The sequence below is a fragment of the Scyliorhinus canicula genome, chromosome 6 (assembly GCF_902713615.1).
Source record: "Scyliorhinus canicula chromosome 6, sScyCan1.1, whole genome shotgun sequence".
Classification (NCBI taxonomy): Eukaryota; Metazoa; Chordata; class Chondrichthyes; order Carcharhiniformes; family Scyliorhinidae; genus Scyliorhinus; species Scyliorhinus canicula.
Window position 1 is genome coordinate 73,964,873 of NC_052151.1, and position 19,240 is coordinate 73,984,112.

The 19,240-nt window shown below is 51.1% G+C and overlaps 1 protein-coding gene across 1 annotated transcript in view; it reads right to left on the reverse strand.

Moving 5' to 3' along the window:
- mchr2 (melanin concentrating hormone receptor 2) overlaps positions 1–18,784 on the reverse strand; it is a 126,151-nt gene extending 107,367 nt beyond the window's left edge. Inside the window, exon 1 of the mRNA XM_038799516.1 lies at positions 18,473–18,784. Within this exon, the coding sequence (XP_038655444.1) occupies positions 18,473–18,514 (42 nt within the window). The 5' untranslated portion in view covers positions 18,515–18,784. The remainder of the gene's footprint in view (positions 1–18,472) is intronic.
- Between the last annotated feature and the right edge of the window lie 456 nt (positions 18,785–19,240).

The window sequence follows — 19,240 nt, forward strand, 5'->3', positions numbered from 1 at the left end:
AACTGGTGGTTCCCCCATATTGGGGACTCCATCGAGCCCCCCCCACCTCCCCGCATGCTGTCTCCATTGCCCCCAAATTTTGAGGGTAGCCGCCACCACTGGGCTCGTGGTATACCTCGTTGGAGGGAGCGGCAACGGCGCCGTTACCAGCGCCTCCAGGCTCGTGTCCACGCAGGACACCATCTCCATACTCTTCCATGCTGCCCCTGCCCCGTCCATTACCCACTTACGCACCATCGCTGCATTGGCAGCCCAATAGTACCCACAGAGGTTGGGCAGTGCCAGCCCCCCCCATCCCTGCCCCGCTCCAAAAACACCCTTCTCACCCTCGGAGTCCCATATGCCCATACAAATCCCGTAATACTCCTGTTGACCCTCCTAAAAAAAGGCCTTCGGGATAAGGATGGGGATGCACTGGAACAGGAACAAAAATCTTGGGAGCACCGTCATCTTGACGGACTGCACCCTGCCCGCCAGCGACAGCAGCAACATGTCCCATCTTTTAAACTCCTCCTCCATTTGCTCCACCAGCCTAGTGAGGTTAAGCTTGTGAAGGGCCCCCCAGCTACTAGCTACCTGGACTCCCAGGTACCGAAAGCTCTTCCCCGCCCTTTTCAGCGGGAGCCTACCAATCCCCTCCTCTTGATCCCCCGGGTGCACGATGAACAGCTCACTCTTACCCAGGTTGATCTTGTACCCAGAAAAGCCCCCAAATTCCCTAAGGATCTGCATCACCTCCGGCATTCCCCCCACTGGGTCCGCCACATAAAGCAACAAGTCATCTGCGTATAATGACACTCAGTGCTCCTTCCCACCCCGCACCAGACCCCTCCAATTCCTCGACTCCCTCAACGCCATGGCCAGGGGCTCAATTGCCAACGCAAAGAGCAAAGGGGACAGGGGACAACCCTGCCTCGTCCCCCGGTAAATCCGAAAGTACTCCGATCTCCTCCTATTCATGGCTACGCTCGCCATCGGGGCCTCATATACCAGCCTCACCCAACTGACAAACCCCTCCCCGAACCCAAACCTTTCTAGCACCTCCCACAAGTACCCCCACTCAACCCTATCAAAGGCCTTCTCCGCGTCTAATGCTACCACTATCTCCGCCTCCCTTTCTACCGCCGGCATCACTATAACATTCAGAAGCCTACGTATATTGGTGTTCAGCTGCCTTCCCTTCACAAACCCCATCTGGTCCTCATGAATGACCCCCGGCACACAGTCCTCTATCCTTGTGGTCAAGATCTTCGCCAACAGCTTGGCATCCACATTTAAAGAGATCGGCCTATATGAACCACACTGCAGGGGGTCTTTGTCCCGGTTAAGGATCAAGGAAATCAGCGCCCGTGACATGGTTGGGGGCAAAGCCCCCCCCCCCCTCCCTTGCCTCGTTAAAGGTCCGGACCAACAGGGGACCCAACAGGTCTGCATACATTTTGTAAAATTCGACCGGAAACCCATCCGGCCCTGGCTCCTTCCCCGACTGCATGCTGCCCTTTGACCAACTCCTCCAGCTCAATCGGCGCCCCCAGCCCCTCCACCTGTCCCTCCTCCACCTTCGGAAATCTCAGCCTATCCAAAAAGCGCCACATTCCCCCCTCCCTCCACCGGGGGCTCGGACCGGTACAATTCCCCATAAAAGTCCCTGAAGACCCCATTAATGTCCACCCCCCTTCGCACCACATTGCCTCCCCTATCTGTCACTCCACCAATATCCCTGGCCGCGTGTCGCTTACGTAGCTGATGCGCCAGCATCCTACTCACCTTCTCCCCATATTCGTACACCGCTCCCTGTGCCTTCCTCCACTGAGCTTCCGCCTTTCCGGTGGTCAGCAAGTTGAACTTGGCCTGAAGGTTACGTCGCTCCCCCAACAATCACTCCTCCGGAGCCTCCACGTATCTCCAGCAGACCCACCTCCAGGTGCCAGAGCGGGCGCTGGTCCCTCTCCTACCCCAGCTCAAGGTCTACCCAGTGCGGGGCATGGTCCAAAATGACTATGGCTGAATACTCGGCATCCTCCACCCTCGAAATCAGTCCCCTGCTCAGGACAAAAAAGTTGATCCGGGAATAGACTTTATGCACGTGGGAAAAAAATGAATACTACCTGGCCCTCGGCCTTGCGAACCCCCAAGGATCCACCCCTCCCATCTGGTCCATAAACCCCCTCAACACCTTAGCTGCCGCCGGCCTCCTGCCCGTCCTGGACATGGATCGATCCAATGGGGGATCCAGCACTGTGTTCAAGTCCCCCCCCCAGTATCATACCCCCAACATGCGCCGCATAAACCCGCATCGTCCCAATTTGGGGCATAGACATTCACCAGCACCACCCGCTCCCCTTGCAACTTGCCGCTCACCATCACATACCTCCCTCCACTGTCAGCCACCACCTTTGACGCCTCAAACGACACCCTTTTTCCCACCAGAATCGCCACCCCCCCGATTTTTTGCATCCAGCCCCGAATGAAACACTTGGCCTACCCAGCCCTTCCTCAGTCTAACCCGGTCCGCCACTTTCATTGTGTCTCCTGGAGCATAGCCACGTCCTCCTTCAGCCCTTTCAGGTGCGTAAACACCCGGGCCCGTTTGACCGGCCCATTCAGCCCCCTCACATTCCAAGTTATCAGCCGGATCAGAGGGCTCCCTGCCCCCCTCCCCTGCCGACTAGCCATAACCCGTCCCCTTGCCCGCCCCAGACCAGCGCCCCCCACTCGGCCCGTTCCCCATGGCGGCAAACCCCCACGCCAGGCCCCCCTGCATACTCAGCTCCTTCCTGGCCATTTCAGCAGCAACACGGTACTCTCCCCCCCCCCCCCTACCCTAACCCTAACCCTAACCCTACCCTAACCCTAACCTAACCCCCCCCCCCCCCACCCCCAGGCTAGGATCCCTCCCAGCCGCGTTACTCCCTCCGTAGCACTCCCTTGAGCCAGCTAACTTCTGCTGACCTCGGCAGCTCCCGCCACACCTCCGACCCCCCCCCCAATGTGGGGCTACTCCTCCTCCCCCACACCTATCAGCAGACCCTCCTCCCCCCCCTCCCGCTCTCGCGTGGGAAAAAAAAGCCCGCGCTTCTCAGCTCTGACCCCACCCCCATCCACCCTCAGCGCGGGAAACAGAAGAAAAGCCCGCGCTTTCCCTCTGCCCGACCCCGCCCATGCAAAAAAGACAGCACCCCACCCGCCCAAGAACCAACACACAACCAGCTTAAAACAGCATAAAACAGAGAACCCCCCCCACCAAAAGTTAACACAGTTATTTACAAACCCCCGACCCTCAGTTAGAGTCCAACTTCCTGGCCTGCACAAAGGCCCACGCCTCCTCCGGGGACTCAAAATAAAAGTGCAGGTCCTTGAAAGTGACCCACAGACGCGCCGGCTGCAACATGCCAAACTTCACACTCTTTCTGTGGAGCACCACCTTCGTCCGTTTGTACCCGGCCCTCCGCTTAGCCACCTCCGCACTCCAGTCCTGGTAGATCCGCACTACCGTGTTCTCCCACTTGCTACTCTGCTCCTTCTTGGCCCACCTAAGCATGCACTCTCAGTCAACGAACCGGTGGAACCGCACCAGCACCGCCCGTGGCGGCTGATTCGGCTTGGGCCTCCTGGCCAGTATTCTGTGGGCCCCCTCCAGCTCCAGGGGCCCCTGGGAGGACCCAGCTCCCATCAGCGAGTTCAGCAAGACGACCACATAGGCCCCCAGGTCTGACCCCTCCAGCCCTTCCGTGAGGCCCAGGATCCGCAAATCTTTCCGCCTCGACCGGTTCTCCATCTCCTCGAACCTCTTCTGCCACTTCTCATGGAGCGCCTCATGCATCTCCACCTTTACCGCGAGGGCCGCGGCCTCATCCTCTCTTTCGGAGGCTTGTTGTCGGAGCTCCCGGATCTCCACCCCCTGGGCTGTCTGCGTCGCCAGCAGCTTGTCCGTATTCGCCTTCAGCGAGTCTAGCAGCTCCACTTTTAGCTCCTGAAAACATCGCTGGAGAGTCTGCTGCTGCAACTGCGCCCACTGCCTCCATTCCTCGAGGCCTCTGCTGGCTGCCACCTTGATTCTCTTACCCCGCTTTTTCTTAGGCGTTGCCACCGCTATTTTGCTGGCCCCGCTCCTGGTCAAGACCATAGACCACTTGAGATCCACTGCAGACACCTTTCCACGTCGGGGACCGTCGAGCAAGTACTGCTGGGGGCCCTTAAAAGAGCCCAAAAGTCCGTTCCTGGCGGGAGCTGCCGAACGTGCGGCTTAGCTCCACATAGCGCCAACCGGAAGTCTCACCTTATCTCTAACAAACACAGCCTCAAGTCCCTCAGGCTTTCCTCGTAAGATCTTCCCTCCATAACCAGGCAACATCCTGGTAAATCTCCTCTGTACCCTTTCCAATGCTTCCACATGCTTCCTATAATGCGGCGACCAAAACTGCACGCAATACTCCAAATGCGGCCACACCAGAGTTTTGTACAACTGCAACATGACCTCATGGCTCCGAAACTCAATTCCTCGACCAGTAAAAGCTAACACACCGTATGTCATCTTAACAACCCTCTCAACCCGGGTGGCAACTTTCAGGGATCTATGGACATGGACACCGAGATCTCTCTGCTCATCCACACTACCAAGAATCTTACCATTAGCCCAGTACTCTGTCTTCCTGTTATTCCTTTCAAAGTGAACCACCTCACACTTTTCCGCATTAAACTCCATCTGCCACCTCTCAGCCCAGCTCTGCAGCTTAGCTATGTCCCTCTGTAACTTGTAACATCCTTCTGCACTGTCCACAACTCCGCCGACTTTAGTGTCATCTGCAAATTTACTCACCCATCCTTCTACGCCCTCCTCCAGGTCATTTATAAAAATGACAAACAGCAGCAGCCCCAAAACAGATCCTTGTGGTACACCACTAGTAACTGGACACCAGTCTGAACATTTCCCATCAACCACCACTCTTTGTCTTCTATCAGCTAGCCAATTTCTGAGCCAAACTGCTAAATCACCCTGAATCCCATGCCTCCGTATTTTCTGCAATAGCCTACCGTGGGGAACCTTATCAAATGCTTTACTGAAATCCATATACACCACATCAACTGCTTTACCCTCATCCACCTGTTTGGTCACCTTCGCAACAAACTCAATAATGTTTGTGAGGCACGACCTACCCTTCACAAAACCATGTTGACTATCTCTAATCAAATTATTCCTTTCCAGATGAGTATACATCCTATCTCTTATAAACCTTTCCAAGACTTTGCCCACAACAGAAGTAAGGCTCACTGGTCAATAGTTACCGGGGTTGTCTCTACTCCCCTTCTTGAACAAGGGGACAACATTTGCTATCCTCCAGTCTTCTGGCACTATTCCTGAAGACAAAGATGACTTAAAGATCAAAGCCAAAGGCTCAGCAATCTCCTCCCTAGCTTCCCAGAGAATCCAAGGACAAATCCCATCCGGCCCAGGGGACTTATCTATTTTAACACTTTCCAGAATCGCTAACACCTCCTCCTTATGAACCTCAAGCCCTTCTAGTCTAGTAGCCTGTATCTCAGTATTCTCCTCGACAACATTGTCTTTTTTCTGTGTGAATACGGACGAAAAATAATTATTTAACACCTCTCCTATCTCCTCGGACTCCACGCACAACTTCCCACTACTGTCCTTGACTGGCCCTACTCTTACCCTCGTCATTCTTTTATTCCTGACATATCTATAGAAAGCTTTTGGGTTTTCCTTGATCCTACCTGCCAAAGACTTCTCATGTCCCCTCCTGGCTCTTCTTAGCTCTCTCTTTAGATCCTTCCTAGCTAACTTGTAACTATCAACTTGTAACGTGGCTTCAGAGATGGTGCAGGAGGAAGGGGTTCAGATTTTTGTGACATTGGAACCGGTTCTGGGGGCGGTGAGAACATTACAAACCGGATGGTCTACACCTGGGCAGGACTGGAACCAATGTCCTAGGGGGTGCTTTGGCTAACACTGTTGGGGAGGTTTTAAACTAATGTGGCAGGGGGATGGGAACCAGATTAGGAAGTTAGAGGTCAGTAAAGAAGCAGCAACTAAAGCCAGTAAGGTACGAGACAATAAACTCAATGTGACTCAGGGGAAGAGTAGAGAGGGAAGAGATGATGAACGCAAAGGGACAGGTGGTCTGAGGTGCATTTGTTTTAATGCGAGAAGTGTAGCAGGTAAGGCAGATGAACTTAGGGCTTGGATCAGTACCTGGGAATATGAAGTTATTGGTATTATTGAGACTTGGTTGAGGGAAGGGCAGGACTGGCAACTGAATATCCCAGGGTATAGATGCTTCAGGAGGGATAGAGAGGGAGGTAGAAGGGGTGGAGGAGTTGCATTACTCGTCAGAGATGATATCACAGCTGTGATTAAGGAGGGCACGATGGAGGATTCGAGCACTGAGGCAATATGGGTGGAGTTGAGAAATAGGAAGGGTGCAGTAACATTGTTGGGACTTTACTACAGACCTCCCAAAAGCGAGCATGAAGTAGAGGTACAAATATGCAGACAGATTATAGAAAAATGTAGGAGCAATAGGGTGGTTGTGATGGGAGATTTTAACTTCCCCAACATTGAATGGGATTTGTGTAGTGTTAGAGGCGTAGATGGAGCAGAGTTTATAAGGAGCATCCAGGAGAGTTTTTTAGAGCAGTATGTAAATAGTCCAACTCGGGAAGGGGCCATACTGGACCTGGTATTGGGGAATGATCCCGGCCAGGTGGTTGATGTTTCAGTCGGTGATTACTTTGGGAATAGCAATCACAATTCCGTAAGTTTTAGAATACTCATGGACAAGGACAAGAGTGGTCCAAAAGGAAGAGTACTAAATTGGGGAAAGGCAGAGTATAACAAAATTCGGCAGGAGCTCGGGAATGTGGATTGGGAGCAGCTGTTTAAGGGTAAATCCACATTTGAAATGTGGGAGTCTTTTAAGGAAAGGTTGATTAGAGTGCAGGACAGACATGTTCCTGTGAAAATGAAAGATAGAAATGGCAAGATTAGGGAACCATGGATGACGGGTGAAATTGTGAGACTAGCTAAGATGAAAAAGGAAGCATACATAGGATCGAGGCGACTCAAAACTGATGAAGCTTTGGAGGAATATCGGGAAAGTAGGACGAATCTCAAACGCGCAATAAAGAGGGCTAAAAGGGGTCATGAAATATCTTTGGCTAACAGGGTTAAGGAAAATCCCAAAGCATTTTATTCGTATGTAAGGAGCAAGAGGGTAACTAGAGAAAGGATTGGCCCACTTAAAGACAAAAGAGGGAATTTATGCATGGACTCAGAGGAAATGGGTGAGATTCTTAATGAGTACTTTGCATCGGTATTCACAAAGGAGAGGGACAAGACGGATGTTGAGGCTAGGGATGGATGTTTAAATACTCTAGGTCAAGTTGTCATACGGAAGGGGGAAGTTTTGGGTATTCTAAAAGACATTAAGGTGGACAGGTCCCCAGGACCGGATGGGATCTATCCCAGGTTACTGAGGGAAGGGAGGGTCGAAATAGCTGGGGCCTTAACAGATATCTTTGCAGCATCCTTGAGCACGGGTGAGGTCCCGGAGGACTGGAGAATTGCTAATGTTGTCCCTTTGTTTAAGAAGGGGAGCAGAGATAATCCAGGGAATTATAGACCTGTGAGCTTGACATCAGTGGTAGGCAAACTGTTGGAGAAGATACTGAGGGATAGGATCTATTCACATCTGGAAGAAAATAGACTTATCAGTGATAGGCAGCATGGCTTTGTGCAGGGAAGGTCATGTCTTACAAACCTAATAAAATTCTTTGAGGAAGTGACAAAGTTAATTGATGAGGGAAGGGCTGTAGATGTCATATACATGGACTTTAGTAAGGTGTTTGATAAGGTTTCCCATGGCAGGTTGATGGAAAAAGTGAAGTCGTATGGGGTTCAGGGTGTACTAGCTAGATGGATAAAGAACTGGCTGGGCAACAGGAGACAGAGAGTAGTGGTGGAAGGTAGTGTCTCAAAATGGAGAAGGGTGACTAGTAGTGTTCCACAGGGATCCGTGCTCGGACCACTGCTGTTTGTGATCTACATAAATGACCTGGAGGAAGGTATAGGTGGTCTGATTAGCAAGTTTGCAGATGATACTAAGATTGGTGGAGTTGCAGATAGCGAGGAGGACTGTCAGAGAATACAACAAAATATAGATAGATTGGAGAGTTGGGCAGAGAAATGGCAGATGGAGTTCAATCCAGGCAAATGCGAGGTGATGCATTTTGGAAGATCAAATTCAAGAGAGGACTATATGGTCAATGGAAGGGTCTTGGGGAAAATTGATGTACAGAGAGATCTGGGAGCTCAGGTCCATTGTACCCTGAAGGTGACAACGCAGGTTGATAGAGTGGTCAAGAAGGCATACAGCATGCTTGCCTTCATCGGACGGGGTATTGAGTACAAGAGTTGGCAGGTCATGTTACAGTTGTATAGGACTTTGGTTCTCACACATTTGGAATACTGCGTGCAGTTCTGGTCGCCACATTACCAGAAGGATGTGGATGCTTTGGAGAGGGTGCAGAGGAGGTTCACCAGGATGTTGCCTGGTATGGAGGATGCTAACTATGAAGAAAGGTTGAGTAGATTAGGATTGTTTTCGTTGGAAAGACGGAGGTTGAGGGGGGACCTGATTGAGGTCTACAAAATTATGAGAGGTATGGACAGGGTGGATAGCAACAAGCTTTTCCCAAGAGTGGGGGTGTCAGTTACAAGGGGTCACAATTTCAAGGTGAGAGGGGGAAAGTTTAAGGGAGATGTGCGTGGAAAGTTTTTTACGCAGAGGGTGGTGGGTGCCTGGAACGCTTTACCAGCGGAGGTGGTAGAGGCGGGCACGATAGCATGATTTAAGAGGCATCTAGACAGGTATATGAACGGGCGGGAACAGAGGGAAGTAGACCTTGAAAAATAGGAGACAGGTTTAGATAAAGGATCTGGATCGGCGCAGGCTGGGAGGGCCGAAGGGCCTGTTCCTGTGCTGTAATTTTCTTTGTTCTTTGTATCAAGCGCCCTAACTGAACCTTCATGTCTCATCATTACATAAGCCTCCTTCTTCCTCTTGACAAGTGTTTCAACTGCTTTAGTAAACCATGGTTCCCTCGCTCGACCACTTCCTCCCTGCCTGACAGGTACATACTTATCAAGGACACGCAGTAGCTGTTCCTTGAACATGCTCCACATTTCCATTGTGCCCATCCCCTGCAGTTTTCCTCTTCAGCCGATGCATCCTAAGTCTTGCCTCATCGCATCATAATTGCCTTTCCCCCAGATATGACTCTTGCTTTGCGGTATATACCTATCCCTTTCCATCACTAAAGTAAACGTAATTGAATTGTGGTCACTATCACCAAAGTGCTCACCTACCTCCAAATCTAACACCTGTCCTGGTTCATTGCCCAGTACCAAATCCAATATGGCCTCGCTTCTCATTGGCCTATCTACATACTGCGTCAGGAAACCCTCCTGCACACATTGGACAAAAACGGACCCATCTGAAGTACTCGAACTATAGAGTTTCCAGTCAAAATTTGGAAAGTTAAAGTCTCCCATAACAACTACCCTGTTACTTTCGCTCCTATCCAGAATCATCTTTGCAATCCTTTCCTCTACATCTCTGGAACTTTTTGGAGGCTTATAGAAAAGCCCTAACAGGGTGACCTCTCCTTTCCTGTTTCTTAACTCAGCCCATACTACCTCAGTAGTCGAGTCCTCATCAAACGTCCTCTCAGCCACCATAATACTGTCCTTGACTAACAATGCCACCCCTCCCCCTCTCTTACCACCTTCCCTGAGCTTACTGAAATATCTAAACCCCGGCACCTGCAACCACCATTCCTCTCCCTGCTCTAGCCATGTCTCCGAAATGGCCACAACATCGAAGTCCCAGGTACCAACCCATGCCGCAAGCTCACCCACCTTATTCCGGATGCTCCTGGCATTGAAGTATACGCACTTTAAACCACCTTCCTTCCTGCCGGTACACCCCTGCAACTTTGAAACCTTACTCATGACCTCACTACTCTCAACCTCTTGTGTACTGGAGCTACAATTCAGGTTCCCAATCTCCTGCTGAACTAGTTTAAACCCTCCCGAAGAGCATTAGCAAACTTCCCCCCCCCCCCCCCCCCCCAGGATATTAGTACCCCTCTGGTCCAGGTGTAGACCATCCCGTTTGTAGAGGTCCCACCTACCCAGAATGAGCCCCAATTGTCCAGGAATCTGAAACTCTCCCTCCTGCACCATCCTTGCAGCCACGTGTTCAACTGCTCTCTCTCCCTATTCCTCGACTCGCTAGCACGTGGCACGGGTAACAACCCTGAGATAATAATTCTGTTTGTCCTGGATCTAAGTTTCCACCTAGCTCCCTGAATTCCTGCCTTACATCCCTATCCCTACCTATGTCATTGGTACCTATGTGGACCACGACGTGGGGCTGCTCTCCCTCTCCCTTAAGGATCCCGAAAACACGATCCGAGACATCGCGGACCCTGGCACCTGGGAGGCAACACACCAACCGCGAGTCTCTCTCGTTCACACAGAATCTCCTATCTAGCCCCCTAACTATGGAGTCTCCAATGACTAATGTTCTCCTCCTCTCCCCTTCCCTTCTGAGCAACAGGGACAGACTCTGTGCCAGAGACCTGCACCCCATGGCTGACCCCTGATAAGTCCCCCCCCAACAGTATCCAAAGCGGTATACCTGTTACTAAGGGGAACTACCACAGGGGATCCCTGTACTGACTGCTTCCCCCCAGCCCCTCGCACCGTCCCCCATCTAGCTTCATTCCCAGGAGTAACTACATCCCTGAAGCTTCTATCTCTGACCACCTCTGCCTCCCGAATGATCCAAAGTTCATCCAGCTCCAGCTCCAGTTCCCTAACACGGTTTTTGAGGAGCTGGAGTTGGGTGCACTTCCCACAGATGAAATCAGCAGGGACACTGACGGCGTCCCTCACCTCAAACATTCTGCAGGAGGACCATTGTACTGCCTTCCCTGCCATCCCTTCTAGATAAAAACAAGAAAAAGAAAGGAAGAGCTTACCTGGTATTAATTGAATTGTTCCCTTGGGGATGGCATTGATTGCCTTCAGTAAGATTGTGGAGAGGTGCAGCCAGCCATCAGGGTCGCCTTTTGGTGCCAAGCACAGAAAATCTTCAAAGGCAGTAAGATTCTGTCCATTGCGTGCAACACTGCGCCGTCGGCCCTGTGTACCAAGACTAATTAAATACCAAGTCAAAGTGGCTACATTAATGTTACAGAGGATCTTCCCGTGTTGACAAAGAGACTCTCCAGATCAGATTGGGATTAACTCAAGAGTTTGGTGGCAGTGTGAAAGTGTGATAATGCATTTCATCATCCAATCTCTTATTGGGTCATTTATAGTTTGTGCAATATTCCAATATCCACAGAACAGCTGGCTGTCTATTTTGTAATTAAATAGCTACTTGAGATAGCACATTGACATGCTATTATGTTTGTAGAATCCAACAAAGAGACACACAGGAACGCACGATAGGATGTAAAATAAACATTTGGTAGACACAACTAATTCTCCTCGCCCCGAAGCGTCACCCCCTCCAACCTGCATCCAGGTCAGGGTTTTTTATACAATGAGGTTCCCCTTGTCAAGGGGAAGTCCTATCCCATTTTCCTGGGGGAGTTTATATTCCGTGCTGGTTACAGGGAAGCAGATGGTGCATAGTCCATGACCTCCGAGGGGGTCATAACAATGCTGTAAAGTGTTGGGATAAAAAAAAACTATCCATTTTACCATGTGTACGGGCCTGGATATCTGTGCATCCTTCTGTAAGGACAAGTGGGTAAGGGCAAAAACACTGATTGCTAGATAGTTAAAGAGGGGGGTTGACTTTTGTGGAAATGGAACATCCCGCCGACAGGGATCCTGGAAATTCCCGCCGTTTAGTAAGTATTTGAGCTTCATTACATTCTGTATTGCTCCCCTGTCAATGCAGCTCATCCCCTGTATTGCCCATCTGCTAATGAAGATTGCTCTTCGTGCAGCCCCTCTGACAGTGCACCACTTTCTCATTGCTGCCCTGGAGTGTCAGCCTTGAGTTTGTGCTCAAGTCTCCAGAGTGATGTTGAATCCACAGTCAGCTGACTCAAGAGTTGTGGGTGCTACTTACTGTGCCATGACTGATACCTAAGCACTAAGTTAATGTTACTATTCCACTGTGAATGGATACCCTGAATTTGGTCATGGGCAAAATTTTACATTCCCCCACCAGCAGGTTTGCAGGCTGTTTGGCGGGTGGGGGGGTGGGGGTGGAGAATAAGATTCCTTGGTAGTCAGACTACTGGCCTCCCACTTGCCCCGAATTGTCGAATATATGGTGAGATGAGCAAAGGCTAGGTCCAAGCCCCAACTGAGGCTGTTAGGACCAAGAAAAGGTGTTTCCTCCGAATTTCACTACGAATTTATGTACATGTGTCTGTAACCCCTTTTCTTTTTTTTTAAAGTATTTTTATTAATGTTTTGCAGAATTTTTCATAACGAAACAGTAGTAACAATAATAACAAAACAAACTAGAGTGAATATTAACATAGTTTAAAAAGAGAATATACAATAACAATTAAATAGACATTACCCCACACGACCCAGTCTTCCCACACCATACCAATGAAGCACTCAAACCACCCCCCCCCCCCCCATCCCCCATCGTACGGATTGCTGCTGCTGCTGACATTTAAGTTTTCCCCGAGAAAGTCGGCAAACAGCTGCCACCTCCGAGAGAAGCCTAACGCAGTCCCTCTTAAGGCAAACTTTATTTTCTCGAGGCTGAGAAACTCAGCCACGTCACTAACCCAAGTCTCTACACTTGGGGGCTTCGAGTCCCTCCACATTAATAAAATCCGTCTCCGGGCTACTAGGGAGGCAAAGGCCAAGACGTCGGCCTCTTTCGCCCCTGAACTCCTGGGTCTTCTGACACTCCAAACATTGCTACCTCTGGACTCGGCACCACCCGTGTGTTAAGCACCTTGGACATTGCCCTCGCGAACCCTTGCCAGGAATCTCTGAGCTCCGGGCATGCCCAAAACATGTGGGCATGGAAGCAGGGCTGCCCTTGCACCTCATACAACTGTTTCTACCCCAAAAAACTTGCTCATTCTCGCTGCTGTCATGTGTGCCTGGTGGACCACCTTAAATTAAATTAGACTGACCCTGGCACATGGTGAGGAGGAATTAACCCTGCCCAGGACCTCTGCCCACTCCTCACCTAGCTCCTCCTCCCACTTGCCCTTCAGCTCCTCCACCGGGGTTTCCTCCGCCTCCTGTAGTTCCTGGTAGATATCCGACACCCTCCCCTCCCCTCCCAGGTGCCGGAGACCACCCTGTCCTGTATCCTCAGTGGTGGCAGCGTCGGAAAGGCCACTACCTGTTTTTTCAGGAACGCTCGTACTTGCAGATATTTAAAGGCGTTTCCTGGCGGCAGATTAAATTTGTCCTCTAGCCAAGCGCATTCAAACTGGGAAAGCTTCCATCTATGAACAGACCTCCCATCCTTCTGATGCCTGCCCTCTGCCAGCTCTGGAACCCACCATCCATCCTACCTGGGACAAACCTGTGTTGTTGCATATCGGGGTCCAGACCGACGCTCCCTCCACCTTCTTGTACCTGCTCCATTGTCCCCAGATCCACAGTGTCGCCACCACCACCGGACCTTTGGAGTAATGGGTCGGCGAGAATGGCAAAGGAGCCGTTATCAAAGCTCCCAGACTAGTACTCCCCGACTGCGCTCCAACAGCAATCTCCTTACTCGCGGGGTCTTATTCGCCCACACAGAGCCCGTAATGATCCTACTCACCCGCTTAAAAATGGCCTTAGGGATGAAGATGGGGAGGCACAGAAAGACAAACAAAAATGTGGGGAGGACAGTCATTTTCACTGTCTGCACCCTCCCTGCCAGTGACAGCGGGAGCATGTCCCACCTTTTAAAGTCCCCTTCCATTTGCTCCACCAACCTGATCAGGTTGAGCCTGTGCAGGGCATCCCATTTCCTGGCCACCTGCATACCCAGGTAACAAAAACTTTTCTCTACCATCCTGAGCGGCAGCTCTTTCAGTCTCTCCTCCTGTTCCTTGGCCTGGATCACAAACAACTCGCTCTCTCCCATGTTCAGTTTGTACCCTGAAAAACTACCAAAATCCCTCAGGATCCACAGAACCTCCCCCATCCCCTCCACAGGGTTCGAAATGTACAGGAGCAAATCATCCGCGTATAGCAAGACCTGATGTTCAACCCCAACGCCCCCCCCCCCCCCGCCCCCCCCCCCCCCCCCCCCCCCCCCCCGAACCAGTCCCCTCCAGTTCCTCAAAGTTCTCAGCACCATAGCTAGTGGTTCTATAGCTAGGGCAAATAGTAGCGGGGAGAAGGGACACCCCTGCCTTGTTCCCCGGTGAAGCACAAAGTACCCCGACCTCAGCCGGTTTGTGCATACACTTGCTACAGGCACCTGGTACAGCAATTTCACCCAGCCAACAAAGACTTTCTCTGCGTCCATCGCTGTTACCACCTCCGCCTCCCCTCCCTCTGAGGGCATCATAATAATATTAAAAAGCCTCCGGACATTGGTATTGAGTTGTCTGCCTTTAATAAACCCAGTCTGGTCTTCCTCTATCACCACTGGGACGCAATCCTCAATTCTTGTGGCCAGAATCTTAGCTAGCAATTTGGCATCCACGTTTAAAAGCGAAATTGGCCTGTATGACCCGCAATGTTCTGGGTCCTTCTCTCGTTTAAGAATGAGTGAGATCAAGGCCTGTGACATTGTTTGGGGGGGGGGTTCCTTTCTCTCTAGCCTCATTGAAGGTCCTCATCAGGAGTGGGCTCAATATTTCCGAAAATTTCTTATAGAATTCTACCTGGTAACCGTCCGACCCCAGGGCTTTACCCGATTGCATGCCCTCTATACCCTTGACAATCTCCTTCAATTCAATCGCGGCCCCAGCCCCTCCACCAGGTCCTTACCTCTACTGGTCCAAAATTTTCCTCATCCCTTCTGCTTCCGTCGGGGGCTCCAACACGTATAGTTTACTATAGAATTCCTTAAAGACTCCGTTCACTCCCCCTAGATCCAAGACCGTGTTACCCTCCTTATTCTTTACTCCCCCGATTTCCCTGGCTGCCTCCCTCTTTCGCAGTTGGTGTGCCAGCATTCTACTCGCTTTCTCCCCGTACTCATAGACTTCCCCCCTTGCCTTCCTCAGCTGCGCTACCGCTTTCCCTGTGGTCAGCAGTTCAAACTCCGCCTGCAGACTCCGCTGCTCCCTCAGTAGCCCCGCCTCAGGGGCCTCTGCGTATCACCTGTCCACTAGGAGTATCTCCTCCACAAGTTTCTCCCTCTCCGCTCTTTCTCTCTTTTCCCTATGGGATCGAATTGAGATGAGTTCCCCTCTGACAACTGCATTCAGAGCCTCCCAGACCGTTGCCGCTGCTACCTCACCCGTATCGTTTGTTTCCAGGTAATCCTGGATGTTCCTGCTAATCCGCCCGCAAACCTCTTCATCTGCCAGCAGCCCCACATCCAGTCTCCAGAGTGGTCGCTGCCCTCTCTCCTCACTAAGCCGCAGGCCCATCCAGTGCAGGGCATGGTCCGAGACTGTGATTGCTGAGTATTCTGTTCCCCTCACCTTTGGGATTAACGCCCTGCTCAAGACAAAGAAGTCTATGCGGGAATAAACCTTATGAATGTGGGAGAAAAAAGAGAACTCCTTCGCTCTTGGCCGCGTGCACCCCCCTCATCTGCTCCATAAAACCTTTCAGTTCCTTAGCCACTGCCGGTCGCTTCACTGTCCTGGACTTCGGCCGGTCCAGCTCGGAATCAATGACTGTGTTAAAGTCTCCCCCATGATCAGGTTGTGTCTCATAAAGTCCACATCATCCCAATTTGGAGCATAGACGTTCATAAACACCACCCAGACCCCCTCCCACTTTCCACTCACCATTATATACCTGCCCCCCTTATCTGCCACAATTCTCCCAGCCTCGAATGCCACACCCTTACTGATCAGAATTGCTACCCCCCTGGTCTTCGAATCCAGCCCTGAATGGAACACCTGGCCGACCCATCCCTTTCTCAATCTCGTATGGTCTGCGAACTTTAAATGTGTCTCCTGAAGCATTGCTACGTCTGCCTTTAACCCCTTTAGATGTGCAAACACGCGCGCTCTTTTGACCGGCCCATTCAAACGCCTCACATTCCACGTGATCAGCCTGGACGGGGGACTCAACCCCCCCCCCCCCCCCACCCACCCCCACCAGACCCTGCCGACTAGCCATCACCCTTTTTTGGCCAACCTCGAGCCCGCGCCGTTCACTTCCTCGAGCGCCCCCACAGGTAGCCACCACCCCCCACCCTCAATTGGTACCCCGAAATTGATACCTCCTCTGTCAGCAAAGCAGCATCCCCCTCCCCCCAAACAGCCACACGACCCAAAAACCCCCGCCAAGCACCAGCTGAGCACTTGCTCTCCCCCACTAAGCTCCCAAGAGTCAGCTGACCCATGCTGACCCTGGCAGCTCCCGCCCCTGGCGCCAATCAGACTGTCGCCTCATTGTCAGGACCCCTCTCCCCACATGAATAATCCAATTAAACAACCTCTCCAGCCCCAGTGAATAAATAGCAATACGAAACGAAAAATAAGCAGAAGACACAAGCATTGCCCCATGAGGAGACACTTGTTGAACCAAGGCTCCAACTTCCCGAAACATCGCACTAAGTACAGGGCCCCCTCCCCACTCCGTATCTCAACTTTGCCAAAAACACTGCACCCTCCAGCCACCACCACAGCCCTTACACGCACCCAACATTGTATACAATCTTATATTAGAAACGGTAACATGTTACCCAGCCCTACCGCCGCATTCCACCAAAGCTTAACTGTCCTTTAATTCAAGTCCAGCTTTTCTTGTTTGACGAATGACCACGCCTCGTCCGGCGTCTCAAAATAGTGATGCCGTTCCTTGTACGTGACCCATAGCCTCGCTGGGTGTATCATCCCAAATTTCACCCCTTTGCTGAAGAGGGTCGCTTTCACCCAGTTGAATCCAGCACGCCTCTTGGCCAGCTCCGCACCCAGGTCCTGGTAGATGCGTATCACGCTGTTCTCCCACCTGTTGCTCCGTTCTTTTTTGCCCACCGCAAGACAAATTCCTTGTCCGAAAAGCGATGAAATCTCACCACCATGGCCCTCGGCGGTTCATTCGCTTTGGGCTTCCTTGCGGGGGCTCTGTGCGCCTTGTCCAGCTCCAGGGGTTGAGGGAATACCCCCATCCCAATCAGCGTCTCCAGCACCTTGGACACAAATGCTCCCACATCCGACCCCTCCACATCTTCGGGGAGGCCCACAATTCTCAAGTTCTGTCTCCTGGGCCTGTTTTATAGGTCCTCCAGCCTCTCCTGCCACTTCTTGTGGAGGTCATCCTGCGCCTCCACCTTAAGGGCCAATACGACCAACTCGTCCTCATGGTCGGGCAGCTTTTTCTCCATCTCCTTGATCGCTTTCCCTTGTGTCACCTGAGTTGCGATCATTTGGTCTACTGATGCCTTCATCGGGACCAGCATATCCTTTTTAAGATCAGCAAAGCAGCCCCTAAGGAACTCCTGTTGCTCCTGTGCCCACTGCGCCCATGCACCCTCATCTATATCGGCCACCATGCCGTGCCTCGGTGCCCGCTCCGCACGCTTCTGTCTGTTGGGACTTAAACGCTTCACCCAGCCACTCCTGGTCCAGCTATCCATACAACAGAGAGAGAATCCTTTTGGCAGTGTTCGCTTCACCAATCTGCCCCAATAAATCCGTGAAAACCCCTGAAAAAGGTCCGAGAGTCCGTTCCAGATGGGAGCTGCCGAATGCGCGACCAACTCCTCCATGGCCGCCACCGGAAGTCTCGTCACCACTGCTTCAATGGCCTTGGCTAGATCTTTTCACAGTTGTTCCCTCTGCTGCTGGAATTCAGCTTTAATAAAGGCCCTTAAGTCAGGTTGTAGCCTTTAAGCTTGCCCTTCCCCCATCTGCATGCTGGAAGAGGCTTTTGTCTTTGCTGCAGCTCCAGCCAAATCTTTCACTGTTTCTGCCGGGTCTGGTGACCAAGAGACATACCATTCCTGGGGAAAAGCACTCCTCCAACATTCACCTACATCTTTTCATCAAAATTCCACCCCGTATTGATTAAAAAAGAGCTCTTTTCTGTAACCTTGGGCAGGAGCTGCCTTGTGTGTGACCACTTACTCCATGGTCCACACCGGAAGTCATGTAACCCCTTTATAATAACCCAGCAGTTAAGCTTTGTTCCTAAACAAGATAGTTTATTACGAAACTCACAAAGAAGCAGTGATAAAGTTATTCATTAGAATGCAAGATACAAAGATGAAAATGCAGGAGAGATAAAAAGATACTTAAAGATGAGATTTCAAATCAGTACCTGTGAGATATCATTGCAGACCCATTGATTGAATTTCTTCATCACAATGTGAAGGGATTGAAATTTGAAGTTTGTTTAGCAGCTGCGATGGCTTGTGGAGTCGAAGAGTCGGAGCTTTCCTTCATAGGTGGACTCCATAAGTGAGCAGACGCTGGAAAAGAGTAAAGGCTCCGAGACTGGAAGATTGCCTGGTTTCTTCACAGAAATCCGGGGATGATTGTTCTGGATGCATTAGTTTGTAACTCCCAATGACAGGGGACCTCAGCTTCCATGTGTGGTTCATGGTTGCTTCAGCTAAAAGCTGTGCGATGCTGTCATCCCTCACACTACCACATTACCGCACAAAATGGCTCCTGCAGCCCCCCCCCCCCTCCCCCCGCTTATACAATCAAAAAAGCACAAAATTGCTGCTGTCACAAACCTTTAAATCCTGCCCCCATATTAGGCATTGGGTGGACCCCAGGCTGTGGGCCATAGTCCAGCCCAATGTCTCTTGCACCGGGATAATTAACCTTCGAAATGTCTCAACCATTCACTTGAAGGTTCTCATTCTCTGAGGTTTGGGAAGAGACGAAGGAGCTATTTAGATCCAGGGATTGTCAATGAGTTTCTATTTATTCCTGTGGAAATGCGCATTGAATTTCAAATGTCTTCACATGTCTATATTGGCTCTCTGAATCAGGATTTCCTTCTGACTGAAGGGTAGAAGCCCCATCTCAAGCCAACTAATGTTTCTTAGAGTGTTAAATGTCTGCGCCGAAGCCAATG